The sequence below is a fragment of the Urocampus carinirostris genome, chromosome 6 (assembly GCF_059441175.1).
Source record: "Urocampus carinirostris isolate Australia breed hairy pipefish chromosome 6, RoL_Ucar_1.0, whole genome shotgun sequence".
NCBI lineage: Eukaryota > Metazoa > Chordata > Actinopteri > Syngnathiformes > Syngnathidae > Urocampus > Urocampus carinirostris.
The window spans coordinates 6,682,989-6,697,379 of record NC_142354.1 but is presented as its reverse complement, the minus strand read 5'-3'; the positions used below and the strand labels follow the sequence as shown (position 1 = coordinate 6,697,379).

The following is a 14,391-nucleotide window of genomic DNA, read 5'->3' as shown; positions in this document are numbered from 1 at the left end:
GTAGCAGACAGAAAAAAAATACAAAGAGTAATCAATACAGCCCAGAATATAATTGGCTGCTCTCTGACCAGCCAGGAGGACATTGCCGGCTTGTGATACCACAGCAGAGCCGACAACATTGTAAGGGAGTCATCTCAACCTGGCTACCACTTCTTTGAACTGTTGCGCTCAGGTAGGCACTGCAGGTTTCTAAAACAAGGACAAAGAGGCTCACAGACATTGTCTTCCCCAGAGCCTTCACCACCCGAATTGAGCGCACAAAATTGTGAAACAAAATAATGTTACTTATTTTAAAGATTTTATTGCTGCTAATGTAATCACCCGCGAGCAGAGTGAGAGTGATGTTTTTCTTTCTAAGTAAATATATGTGATAGCTTGTTTGTGAAGGGTTAGGGGCCTAGAAATTGCCATCTTTTGCAGGTAGCCAGATAGTTTACATGTGAAAAATGCCCAAAATGTTGATCCAGCACCTACGCTTTTGTTGACAGACCATGTTTTTGTGTATGTGTCCACCCAAGACAAAGGAGTTTAGATATGACCACCACCTCCCACAAAACTGAGGTAGGTTATCTTAGATGTAAAAAAAAAAAAATTGCTAAAACGCTGACTCAGCACTTCCCCAGAGAATGATGTTCCTCTCTCCCAGTGCAGAATATTGAGTGTTAACACCATCTTTTACAGGCAGTCAGATGAGTTACCCTAGATGTAAAACCACCCCAAATAGCTGACTTGCTATTTTTGGTTTTGCTGACTCAGCAACCTTCCCAGAAATACATTCTACTCTCCCAAGCCAGGATCACAATCTATCGCAAGCAATCAGGTAGACCACTTTAGAGGTGAAAATACCCCAAAAACTAACTTAGTACTGTTGGTTTTGCTGTATCAGCAGACATTCCCCTCTTCCAGACCAGACCATCAAATTTCAACATGTCTTGCAGTTAGAGGTTTTGACTTTTATATGGAAAAATGTCCCCCAAGTTGACTAAATTTTGTTGACCAGTTTGGTGACCTTAGAATCTGACGCCCAACCCTGGACTGGGAGGTCATAAGTACGAGCTTTGGCTGAGTCATACCGAAGACTTACAACATTGCTACCCATGCTCCGCTTGTAGGGGTTGGAATTAGGAGATTAGGTCACTTAATGACAAAAATCTTTTGCGGACTCATGATTAAAAAAACAAAACGAAATTCCAATCTTCAAAGTCAGAACAACATCAAATATCAATATCACCTTCTACAGGCAACCAGGTAGGCTATCCCCTAAGTGAAAACTGCCCAAGAAAAGCTGACTTCATTTTTGGTGACTCAGCAGCATTTTCAGACATTCTACTGTTTCGTCGGAACACGTTTGGCTGGTATCACAATCTATTAAAGGCAACCAGGTGGGCCACTCAACAGGTGAATGACCTCGCTAAAAAGGGAAACGTCTCCCAAAAATGGTTCGCGTCACCAACGCAGGCACAACCTTACTAATTCTCTTTAAATTATTTAAAAAGTTTATCCTGGTGTGCCATGTCTAATCTTGTTGCATACAAAGTTCGACCACAGCAATGACAATAAGGACAATTGTGTGCGCGTGCAAGTTCTGTCAATTTGGTATACGTAAAAATAAGAAAGACACAGTTGTGGTGGATCAGCTTGCTACAGTTTTATTCCAAACATTTTCTCTGTTTATATGTTCATATTTATATATATATAACCTCAACAGTTCATCTATACAACTCCCGCATCCTTGTGGCTAACAACAGATCTTTTAACAAAATAGTTCTAGTGACACATTATTCAATAGCATTTTATTTTACAAACGTCTTTTGCTCTCTCCCGCATATTGTAGTGTTTCTGGTGATAATTGTTCCTTTATTATTTTTCTTCTTCTCAAACACGGATGTGACGAGACGATACACAAACAGTGAAACTCAACGCTAGACACCCCCCCCCCCCCCCACACACACACACACACTAAAACACATGCATACCATTTAAAAGGAAAGCGGCCGCGCTCATGCCAAGGTGCTACGGCTAAAGGTCCTTTTGTCGAAGTGAAATTTGGCAATTGGATTTGAGGCAAAATGACGAGAAATGTACACAGAGTTGATGATTTTCAAAAACTAGTCTGGATTTTGAAGCTAATGAAGAAGGTGAGGACGTTGATATGAAGAAAAAGCTCATTTTGACGTGAAAATGATGTTCATGTATGTGTAAGTGGCAATTGGATTCAAAACAATATCAAGTTGATAAACCCAACAGTAAGATATGTTAACCACATTAGTTTAACAAACCTGACAGTTAAATTACAAAAAAGTCCTGTATTTTCCAAACTATAAAAAGCCCAAATTGGCAATAAATTTGAAAGTGTGCCTTATATACTGTGGATAAGATTGAAAATGCATACAGTATTCATATGAATGTGTTGCTACACAAGGTTTTACCAGTATAATACCACATTGTAAAATACTAAATGCAATAAGAATCAAACTCTGGCTGCGCCCATAAAAGAGTTGACACATTACCACCAGCAACACAGATGACATAGGAAAAGTCATAATCTTGTGCGCCTTATAATGTGGAAAATACTGTGGATAAAAGTTGAGAACGGTGACAAAGTGAGTTATTCTGAGATGTACATCAAAACGATGAATTACGTGTGTACGTGCACGCAAAAATGACAATGTTAAGTAACATTCGAGGCACTTTGACCCCATTACTGTGCGCCTTCAAAGCGAAAATAAACATTTTTTACATTTGCTAATTTGGCTTCAAGTTTCAAAACGCAGGAAAATAACGACAACAAAAGAATAGCAGGCGGCCATTTTAAACTTGTTTAACATGGCCAGCTTTACACAGTTTCCACAAAACATCTCAATAAATGACAACCAATTAGAAATAGACATTTTGAAGAAAAAAAAGTTATTTAGAATACATTAGAGTAGGTAACCACGACAATATTGTCCGATTGTTTTTCCAGATTATGGAAAGGACATAGAATTCTAGGTTGTTTTTCCTTTCCCTCCCACTTTTAGTTACGTTCAAGATCAAGATTCTTTAACATTCCAAAACCTATACTCAATTTAGAATATCATTTTCCAGAAAGTAAAAAAACACGTCATATGCAGCCGATCACTTATTTTGAAATTCTTGGCATCTCAATGTGCGTTTTTTTTTAAAGACTTTTTAGATCAAAATTATTTTAAAAATCCCAAGCGCAATAATAATTTAGAATGTCATTGATGTCTCTACAATACAAAAAATAAGCACTGATTTAGTTTTAATTTAAAATTCAGCGCATCTTAATGTGCCATTTTTAAATACTTTTTAGATTACAAGATTTTTTTTTTTTTTGTATTCTAAGCCCAATATTCAATTTAGAATATCATTGTTGTCGAGAAACTAAAATACATATCACATTATTTGCGTGTCAATGTGTTTTTAAAAAAATACTTTAGATTGTGCAATTTTCTCTTCATTATTTCAAGCCTAATAATAATTTAGGAATATCATTGTCGTAAAGAAAGTACACGTCATTTGAGGCAGTTTATCTTTAATGTGAAATTCTTTGCCTCACAATGTGCCGTTTAAAAAAAAAAAAAACTTTTTTGATAGTATATTTTCAATATTAAAAGCCCAATACTGAATTTAGATTGTGACTGTTTCCAGAAAATAAAATAGAAGAGATATGAGCCGATTTACTTTAAATTTGAAATCCTTTGCATTTTAATGTAATGTTTTTTTTGTTAAACAAAAAAACTTTTTGTAAAGAAAAAGAAAAATGTATACTTTTGGTGCAGGAAAACAACTTTGATGGTCAATGTCACCCAGGAAAACGTGTATTTTTTGTGTGTGGAAGCTCAGTTATCTGAACAGTAATTTTACAAACACAAATGAGAAAAAAAAACTGGAAAAATGGAATTAAGTTACCCACCACTCAAAATAAATTTGTGAGACACCACAACCTTTGATATTCCCTCTACAATTATATACAGTTGAGCTTTACAAGTCAAGCAGTGGAGCACTCCTTACCAACAACGTACTTGTGTGTGAATTGTAGTCTTTGTAGGATTATGCGGGCCCCGCCAATAACATTCCACCGTTAACTAGGAAACAATGTCTAGCACACAACTCAACATGTCTGTCCCATGAAACCACATATGTGCACGGTGCACGTGAGGCTGGCCGGGTGTGTGCCTCATGTCGAGCTGCTCTTGGAGAAGTTGGGGTAGATGACGGCTGCAGACACGGCAACCATTACTGCGATGACCGGCACCCAGGGGCTCCAGCCGCTCTATTGACAAAGACCAAAAACAGGCACGCACGCAAAAAAGTAGTCACACATACGCACAAAAAAATACATACCCAAAAAGGGAGATAAACACAAAAACACACAGAAACACATGCATGCAAGAAAGATAGAGGTTAGCAGGTTGCATGAGAAGTCAATTATATTGGACAGGAAATAGGGAAAGAAGAAAAAGTGTTAGTGAAACAAATCAGGAGCCTCAAAGTGGAGCAGATTGTATTTGTTGTCTTAAAGCGATTGATTTGGTTTGTCTTGGGCCACGTTTGAAGTCTGACCAAACAAAACTGGAGCATGAGTCACATTCAATGACTGATTTCTCGTCTGGAACAGACACGTCCGCACTGGCTTTATGGACTCATTCTGCTTATGTCATTACTCCTCGGGGTGAATCAACAGGCCGCACTAGAAACTGCCTCCACAGCTCGACTAATATTTCAGATAACGATGAATGACGAAATGATGACATTTTTGATCAAGAAGATACGATCCCAGAAAACTATAAAACTCGAGAATTTAAACTAAATGTCAATCTCTTTAGTTTTGTTTCCACTGTATACAATCTCATTCAACTTTGAGGTTCTTTATGCATGAGAAGAGAATGACATATAAAAGGCAAAAACTTTCAAGTGAATAGGAAAAAAAAAATCTAAGCAGTGACTTCAGGCAAGCGCATGCAAGAGAAAAAGAAGCTGAAAAAGCAGTTGAGACAGTGAAAGGACAAGAAAGTACTCTGCTCCTTGAAAAAAAAACTTAAGTGCTAAACTTTTGAGTGTCAAAGTCTGACTTAGTATTGTGAAGCTAAAAGGAGCAGAGTTGAGCATGTACGGCGCATTTAAAGACACACAAACGAAGGGCTTTGGCATGAGACCGTAATGGAATGAAAATGTGAAATTTAGAGTTCAGGGCCCAACAGAGTAAATATCAAAAGGTTTTTTTTAAGGATTTTCCACAAATGCCTTCAGAACATTTCCACATCCACAGGATGAGAGAAGCAAAGGTGATCATCACTTTCACGCTGCAAAACTGAAGTGAGATTTTTTTCCCCCATTCCGACACTGAATGTTGCGCCAGAGTTCAACTGGGAATCTTCTGCTAACCGGGTATCAGACACAGGACGGCACCCACATCAAAGGCAGACGTGTTCTGCTAAAAATATAGTCACAACAAATGTAGAGGAGCATGTCTTGTGATTGCGGTATTATGCAAAAGTGCAAAGGTTATTACATTTTGCTGGGTTGTTACTGAAACAAGACATTTACAGCGTGTGGCAGAATGGAAAAAAGTAACAAGTTCTTCATCTGATTAGAGAATTTTGTATTTGATCTACAAGCAACTTATTATAAAATTAATTGACAACCTTTCAATAATATATTGTTTGATTTTTTTATTTGAAATTCTCTTACTTTAAAACCAACTTCTCAAAATTAAATATTCCCCAAATTGTCATTTTGAATATAGAAGAACGATTTTCTTGAACAGAAAATTACTAAATGCCTGATGTTGGTACCAAAATGTATTGGCCACAGGTAAAAAATGTTTTGTCAAATTTCCTTAAAAGGATATTGCGCATTATTTGCCATATTGAGATTTAATTTACATAATAATCGCACCTTGTGGCATTAGTCTTTTCTCATTTGAAGTTTTTGTACATAGGATGTTTTGGTACAGCCACGTCTCAGTAATGCAGGGTTCGGGAACCGTTTTGACCGAAAGAGCCTTAATAGCAAAATATTTTTTTTTTTTTGTACGACATACCATATTTTAAGGCACAATTCAACTAACCTGCCAAACTTGCACTCCAGACAAAATCTAAATTTTCCCGCATTTTATATCACTGTGATGTTAAATGATTTGTTAAAATTGCTGACATAAGAATATGCCAGACAGAGCCTGTGTCTCACATCAACAAATATACCACTTTTAACTTGTCTCTCTACTGCAGTTACTTCAGATAGTTTATGCTAATTTTGACCGTCGTTTACATACAATAGTTTCAGAGTGCAAGCAGTTCAAATGTAAAAATGTCACGAAATATTACAAACCAAGTTTCCAGCTGTACAGTGTTTCCCTTATGCGCAGTGAGCGCGTGCAAGAGAAAAGGAAGCATGCCGTGTGTGCAGAGATCCGCCCACCGCTACTGCTCACCTAATCAAATATCTCTGTGTACATGGCTGGCAGGGTTTTTTGTGAGAGTTTACAGTTTGTTCTGTGGGTTTTCATCATAAAGTGTCTCAACAGTGAACATACATTATATAATAAGCTTCCATACAAAGGATTCCTCTGCAAAGTACAACCAAAACGGGGTCTCTTGGTTAGACACCTTGACTAAACTGCAGTGAAAAATGTGCTCCTCATATCCTGGACTGAAACAATCTCATTCCCAGCGCAGATTAAATTTGCATGAGCTAACTTTTATCTCGAACCATATGAATGAAAAGGGCCATTGGCTCCTGACCCCTGTGGTAATGTATCAAAATCCTGAAAGTTGCATGAGATTTTTTTTTACTAAGAGCTCCTCTAAAGTCTGTATGCAAGTATGGGTGGTGTATGACAGAGACTGAAGACTCAAAGACAGTGATACGAGCGATTGCGAACAAAATCCACTTTTGACTAAATTTGATGCACAAATTAGCTGGGTCTTAGTGAGAAAATAGGTTCTGCACTCTCTTGCTCCAGTTTCGGGCGATTTTGCAAAGATTTTGCAAAACTGTGTAGATGTTGTTGCTTGTAGGCTTACTTGACCTTTTACATAGTTCAAAGCAAAATTTTACATTTTACACAGCGACCACTGACACATAGAGGACACCTTTTGAGATTAAAAAAACGTAATTAAACAATCGCTTCCAACGAAACAGTGCCGCTCTTTAAACGTATGTGCCGTCCTGCTTCTGTTACGCCTTCAACAGACACTAAATTGCCAAGGAAAACTCGTGTGACCAATCCATGTTATTGACTCGCAAAATCCCTTTTAGCAGAGATTTAAAAGGGGGATGATAAAAGAAGAGACAGGCTGTATTGAGAGCGTAAGGGGACAGAAGAGACAGACACATGTCGGCGTGTACCTTTCTACCACAACTGGCCGAAACACCAGTAGAGCAGAGCCAGGACAATACCCATGAATATGGCTTGGACAGGCTGCAGTATAGGTGGCTATTGAGGGAAAGGGATGGGGAGGAAGGATGAAGGGGAGGAAAAGGATAAGAAGAAATCAGCTGGCAAATTGACAAAATCAAACATGGTAGCAGCAGCGACTAGGGAAGGGGTGGGGGCACAAAAAATACAAGTGGAGGTGGAGGGACGTGTAACGTTCTCAAGTAAACTTTTTTTGTGGCCGAGTTTTGATATAACTTTAAGGATATGCTTTTTGTCTGTGACGGGGGTGGGACAATATGACATCTACTTTCCACAGTATCAACATTGTGTTGCATTAAACAAAGTTAACAAAAAAAAAAGAATACACAGTCCTACTCAAGTAGGGGCGCAGTCTGATGCCCTCAGGGAACAGGTTACCTTTTCCCATGGAAGATTAAAGTGTAATAGTACATCTAGGACTGTAGGTGACAGTGATTGGTGTGTGTGCGCTAAGTGTATTACCTTTTCTACAAAAAAATACCAAGAAAATATACATTTGCATGTAAAAGATTGAGAAGTTTTACAAAAATGATTTTCTTTCATAACGTTTGCTGGTTAAACATTTTTGGGGCTTTACTAATTGGCAAGCAAACACCTTACGGGAAACGCCAGACATGGGGAAAACTGGCATATGGCAATAATGAAGAAATGATGACAGCATGAGAGCCTTCTGTTTAAGGTCGCACAGTCATTGTGTTTATCTGAGCTAAACATCCTAGTGTGAGGTCAGAGGAAGAGGCAGCTGAAGGCGAAAAGAGGCATCAACATAGCATCTGCTCTGCATCAGGTAGCAGCACGTCATCTCAGCTGACTACTATGATTGCTGCAATCACAACACGGCGGTCATGATTATTAAAATGTATGATTGGATTCACAAGTTTTCTACTTCAGTGGTACCTCCAAACCGGCAAGTTCAAAACACTGCCAAAAATTCCCTCAAGTTTATTTCAGACTAGTTTCTTTTAACTTAAGCATTTTCTTAATTTATCAAGTTGATATTGGTTTTCATGAGAAGGGTGCTAGGTTTGTTTATTTATTTATTTATTTATGACTGTTTTCTACTTTTGCTCGATACATATCGCTCAAATATTTTTTAATCACCAAATGTTTCTATTTCAGCATTTTCTTACTATGTTTAAGATGTGTTTAGGGTGGAATTTTTGTTCGTGTCACAATTTTAGTGAAGTTTTTGCTATTTTTTGTTGGTTCAACCATTAAAAATGCGGTTTGTCCCATTTCTCATGTTTGTCAGATTTTAGTGTAGCGGGTACTCTCGCTATAAGGTGATCAACTTTTCTCAATATTGCTGCTTCACTGATTCACATTGTGCATTGTGTTCTGCATTCCAATTGAACAGTCGCTCCGCTTTTTCTCTACCTGTGCGTCAATATCATTGCGGTTTTATATGTAAGCATACGTAAAAGGTTAACCTACAAGCAAATTTTCTTGCAATGTCTAGTTTCTTAAAATCCCATGTTCATAAATCGTTCTGCAACACCAAAAGTATTCATTCTATAATAAAGCAGACTGTTAGTTGGGCATACGGAGTCCCCGCCTAATGAAATTTTCATATTACGCCGTAGAGTTAGACGTTTATTTGCTTTGCTGCATTTGTGCATATGACAAATCTCCAAGATCCCCGTTTTCCATTGGTCAGCATCATATAAAATGTTGGTCTATTACTGCTCTACATCATGGCAACAGAAAATACAGATTTGCTATTGGCTAAATAACCTCCCATAATGCCTATCTTTCTATATTAAGTTCAGAATCTCGTATGCTTTGTTGATATCTTCTAAGGGCAAGACAATCCTTGCAAGGGAAATGTACCCCGCGCTTGCCTCCTGCTACTCGATACTCCACTCAAGCAGCTCAGGTCAAATCACGTCAAAGGTAAACAAAATTTAATTTTGACTTTACATGTACCGGTATATTTATTACGTTATTTAAACCGTAGGGAGATATATTACACATAAGTAGTACTTACTACATACCATTTTGTTATTCAATGTTTTTTATTAGGTTTCGGAGGGCCTTAGCAAATTACCATGGGTTTCCATCCACCCCTATATGGCAATTTATTTTATTGCAATCCCCACCTCATATTCCGGGGTCTAATGTAATTGTTAAAAAAAAATAAAGTTACTACTTAATGAATTGTGCCTATCACAGGTATTTTGGGAACATAATTCTGAAATGCCAACCGGTGATGGGCAAGCTGTGGGAAACTCAGAGGTACCACTGTATTTTGATCGCGTCAACCAGTGCTAGCCTAAAACATACAAACAGCAACAAACACAGACAAACTAAGGTGTTTCTGCTGCAAAATAAAAAAGGCGCAAAACAAAGAGGCAACCCAAAAAACAGCTGCGGATGATGGCTTTTCTTTCCACTTGTTTGCAATTGGATAATGTGTGTGCGCTCACAGAGCTGTTCTTGTCTTGAAGGAGCTTCAGGCTGCTTCTGCACTGCTCCAGTTCCTCGTGGATATGTGTCTTCTCTTGCTCCGTTCTCTCGTAACGCTGGCGGAGGTCTGTAAGCTGCAACTGGGTGTCTTCATACTGTGAAACACACATGCCAGTTATCTGCACTAAACATGTCAAGTCACATTGTTGATATTTATCATTGTACTTCTTTCTGCAGTGAGTATGTGTGGTCCTGGGCTTGGTCCAGCTGGCTCTTCAGGCGGCTCTCATCCTGCAGGTGCCGGTCCTCCAGAGAACCAAGTTTGCCCTGGAGAAACTCTTCCCGCTTCTCCAGCGATTGCAGATTGCTGCTGAGGACAAGACTCTCAGCTCTGGTGCTGCAGAGTCACCGAAAAACAGACATTGTAAGGTCAATTACAACATGCAAACACCAACAAGCTGTACAAATGGTAAAATACACATTCTTTAATGTATATTTTAACGAACAGATGAAAACCTAGGGCCAACAACACCAGGGTCTTTCAATTGGCTTCAGGCGGGTTGTTGTTAGTATTAAGGTACTGTGCGAGAAATTTGAGACATTTTCAGTTTCAAAATGTTTTACCCATTACAGTGTACCACTGGAAACACCACCTTCATTTTCATGGCCCATAATAATTGTCATAAATTGATCTGTAATCCTTGCACTAATAATACACATTTCATAGTTAAAGTGTAGCGCGCGGCTGTCCTTTAGAGCCCAACCCATAGAGGGATATGACGCTTCAAAGGACAATGCCATAAAAACTAATGCCAGTTGTAGTTAATCACGAGAAACGCAAAACCACCAGAGAGCAGTGTCTGCATCATTTTATAGCAGACCTGTTGAAAAACATGGCAATAATTTCAAGCATTTACAAGCAATTCACCCAAAATTCAAACACTTTTCAAACCTTAAAAACAACAAGAAAATTCAAGAATTTTAGCCACTCCTTGCACATCTGTTTCTCTGCACATCTGTTTCTCTGCACTATTGTACTTACAGCGTTATTGTTACAGTATTATTGTTCTGTTTACCTGACTGCCCATTTTGCACATCTGGTTAGCTACTCCTCTTGCACTATTTGCGCTACTGTAAAATACTATACATAGCCATAATTATTTAGTATATTATTAGCACTCAATACTACAACTCAATACAACATTTTATTTATATCTGTACATTCAAGGAAACTGTGCGGGTCAGATGTATCGACATTTCGTTCTGTATACACGTGTACTAGAATGACAATAAAGTAGATCTGAATCTGAATCTGAGAAGGATCTCAAGCACCCGTATGAACCTTAAACAGGCCAGTGTTGTCCCTTAAGTTCAATGATTGTATTGAGTAACTTTTGGGTGAACGTACCCTTTTTAGTATGTGAGGGTCAGGGTCAGAGAACGTTCTTTTAGCAGATTGTTTATGTTTAAAGATGCCACTTGTTTGTTTTTTTAGGCTACTATGAGAGAACATACTGTAATGATAATTTGTCAGGTTAATATAGAGCAATTTTGACAATCAATACTTTCTGCATGCCATACGTTTTTCACGCACTCGCACATTCACAATGTGGTGGCAGTAAATCATATTTAGCAACAGCTGCCCTAGGACAAACTTCTGGAATCGCAAACTGATAGACACACTACTGTCAAACTACTATACACTATTCATCTTGCATTGTCCTTATTTGGGCAGAAAAGATTTTGGTGCCAATGAGATCTCGTTTCATTACATCTTATGACAAACTACTGCTCAATAATATTAGTCAAGACTTTTGTGAAAAAATATTTAAGTGGGTGCGAAATCTAATGCAGTGGAACCTCGGTTTTCGAAAGCCTCTCAGTTCGAACAAATCGGTTCTCGACCAAAAATTTCGAGAAATTCTTGCTTCGCTTTTCGTTCAAAAAAATCGGAATTCGAACGCCGGTACGCTAGGGGGCGATGCTGAGCGGCGTACGGGTGTAGATTGCCCCCACCCCTCGTGAAGAACTTATGACGTGCGCGCGCACTTCTTTATGCTTTCGCTTTAGATATCGGTAAACGGGGTGTTTTAGCCCCTAATTATGCCTCGGAAGAAGGTCGGTGCAAGCAGCAAAGTTGCTACAGGTGAAAAAAGAAGGGTAGTGCGTACAAGTATTGCATTTAAGAAAGAAATAATAGCAAAATATGAAGAAGGTGTGCGAGTTTCCGATCTTGCTATACATACAGCATGGCTTCTGCTGAGCACCACAAAGGTAAGAAATCCTATTCATAATTATTTTCTTTATCCTTTAACCACTCACCACTTTGTGGAGACCCGGGTCCTAAATGACGTGTAAACAACCTGATTTTTTTTAGTTGTACACGTTCATGTTAGCGTAATTTTTCATACGGAAGATTACGCTAACGTGAACGTACGATTAGCCTGGGTTAGCTTCATGTTTACGTTCATGGTAAGCGGTCAGGGTGTTGGAACGGATTAAAATGATTTCACATTACTTTTAATGGCAAAAACGATTTTCAGTGATCGACCAAATCGGTTTTCAAACAGGGTTCTGGAACGGATTATGGTCGAGAACAGAGGTTCCACTGTACAGTATAAAGGTAAATACAACTTCTAGTGCTTTAACCAAGTACCTAATACACTATTTTGGTTAAATTGTGAGCATTTCAAAAACCCATTTAATAAGATGAATCTTGTTAAAAACAAATATAAAACGAAATGCAGTATAACATGTAAATGTCTGCATGTACTGTATTTTTCCTCATAAAGGAGAAAAATTGGAAAGGCCAAATTTGTTAACCCGATGTGGCCCACGACTCAAAAATGCTCCCCCGTCCCCCTGCTTTAAATCACTTTGTCATCACTGGCACTAAAAATCAAATCCTAAGAGCAACTCACAATGTCGATAAACATGCAACAGCGAATTAAAAGGCTTGTCTTTCTCCAGAGCCCCGCCCGCAATCATCTAGTTTGACACATTATAAAGTGTTGGCAGAGGCCATTGAACTCTACACTCACCGGCCAAGTGTTTGGGCTGTTGCTATGGAAACAGCATAACATTCGGCCAGGGGAGTGCATGTGTGTGAGATGTGAAGAGAAAGCGAGTGAATGAGATAAGCTTGTGTTAAGGTGAAGAGTGGCCACAAAACGACTGCATCTTTATCGGTGTTACACACCTTGTTTCCCACATACAAGAAGTTGATGAACAAAGGAAACCTTCAGCATGCCTAATGCCTGTGTTCCTACTTAAAGGGACGTTGTGAATTTGTTAGCGACTCCTAGTAGTGAAAAACAACTTATTTTATTAATAAAAACATACAATATTGTTTTGAATATTAATCAAAATGCGTTAATTATTTATAACCGTGCCTTTTTTAAAATACTCGTAGGTCTACAAATTTGTAGTTATATCACATAAAATAAACATCAACCGGGGGGATCTGACAAGATTATTTGACATCTTGCTGCTATAGGTACCATAAAAAACAAAAAAACTTTTTGCTCGCATGCTTGGAAAGTCACATAATCTGGGCTAGCAAATGAGAAGACAAATGGTGTCGTTTGGTCACTGAGTCTCCGTAGTTTTTATTCTTCTTTGTGCTTTGTAGCGCTCGTTTTCGGTTGCACTACACCAGGGGTGGCCAACCCGGTCCTCAAGAGCCGCATGTCCTGCATGTTTTGGAGGTTTCTCAGGTGATGCAAATGTTAAGATTGTGCGGGAGCTTGATAATGACCCAGGTGATTGGGATCACCTGGATTTGAACAGAGAAACTCTAAAAACATGCAGGACATGCGGCTCTTGAGGACCGGGTTGGCCACCCCTGCCACAATACAGTGGGACTTCGCGGTTCCACGTTCGCGGGTTCAGAGCTTCGCGGGTCTGAAAAATAATAAGAATTAAATAGAATAATAATTAAAAAAAATATTAATTTTTTTTAAGCATTTTTGAAGGGGCGTCGCTACTTCGCGGATTTACACTTTTCGCGGGTGGTTTTGGTCCCCATTAACCGCGATAACCGAGGGATTACTGTACAGCCACATCTAGTGGTCAAATATTACACAGTATCCCAATGCCGTCGTGGCTAATCGGGAAGAACGGGAGATTTCCCGAAGGGCTCGTGTCAAGCTCGAGTTTGGGCTGGCTGGATAATGAAAATAATTTGAACATGTATCTGTTACTTGCACTTGCTAACCTTACTCGTGCATTCATTCTCTAGTCAGCTATTTGGCCACATTTAGTGCAACAGTTGGGGTGAGTTTAACCATCTGGGGGAATTCCCTCCTCCCAAATTCGAAGTTTGTTTGTCCAATCACCACTTTTCTTTTCTGTAGCACTAAAATAAACACACAACAGCGCCAATTGTCATAATTGCCCTATTTGGAACACCTGTGACAGTTTGATTGGTGCCAACAGCCAGGACAAGCTGATTGGTGGCCACACCCTTCTTAAACCCCCGTTAGCGTAATCTTCCGTACGAAAGATTATGCTAACGCGAACGTACGATTAGCCTGGGTTAGCTTCATGTTTACGTGCAT

General features: G+C 38.9%; 1 protein-coding gene across 4 annotated transcripts in view; it reads right to left on the bottom strand.

The window, feature by feature from the left end:
* Nucleotides 1-1,623: 1,623 nt before the first annotated feature.
* Nucleotides 1,624-14,391, bottom strand: part of slmapa (sarcolemma associated protein a) — a 56,864-nt gene continuing 44,096 nt past the window's right edge. For 3 of the 4 annotated variants that reach the window (XM_088337633.1, XM_088337635.1, XM_088337636.1), the window contains 3 exons: nucleotides 10,058-10,229; nucleotides 9,853-9,987; nucleotides 1,624-4,279 (listed from right to left, as the gene is read on the bottom strand). In XM_088337633.1, the coding sequence (XP_088193759.1) occupies nucleotides 4,184-4,279; nucleotides 9,853-9,987; nucleotides 10,058-10,229 (403 nt within the window). In that variant the 3' untranslated portion in view covers nucleotides 1,624-4,183. Of the gene's footprint in view, nucleotides 4,280-7,356; nucleotides 7,445-9,852; nucleotides 9,988-10,057; nucleotides 10,230-14,391 lie in introns of all 4 variants that reach the window. The other variant, XM_088337634.1, reaches the window with a different exon arrangement.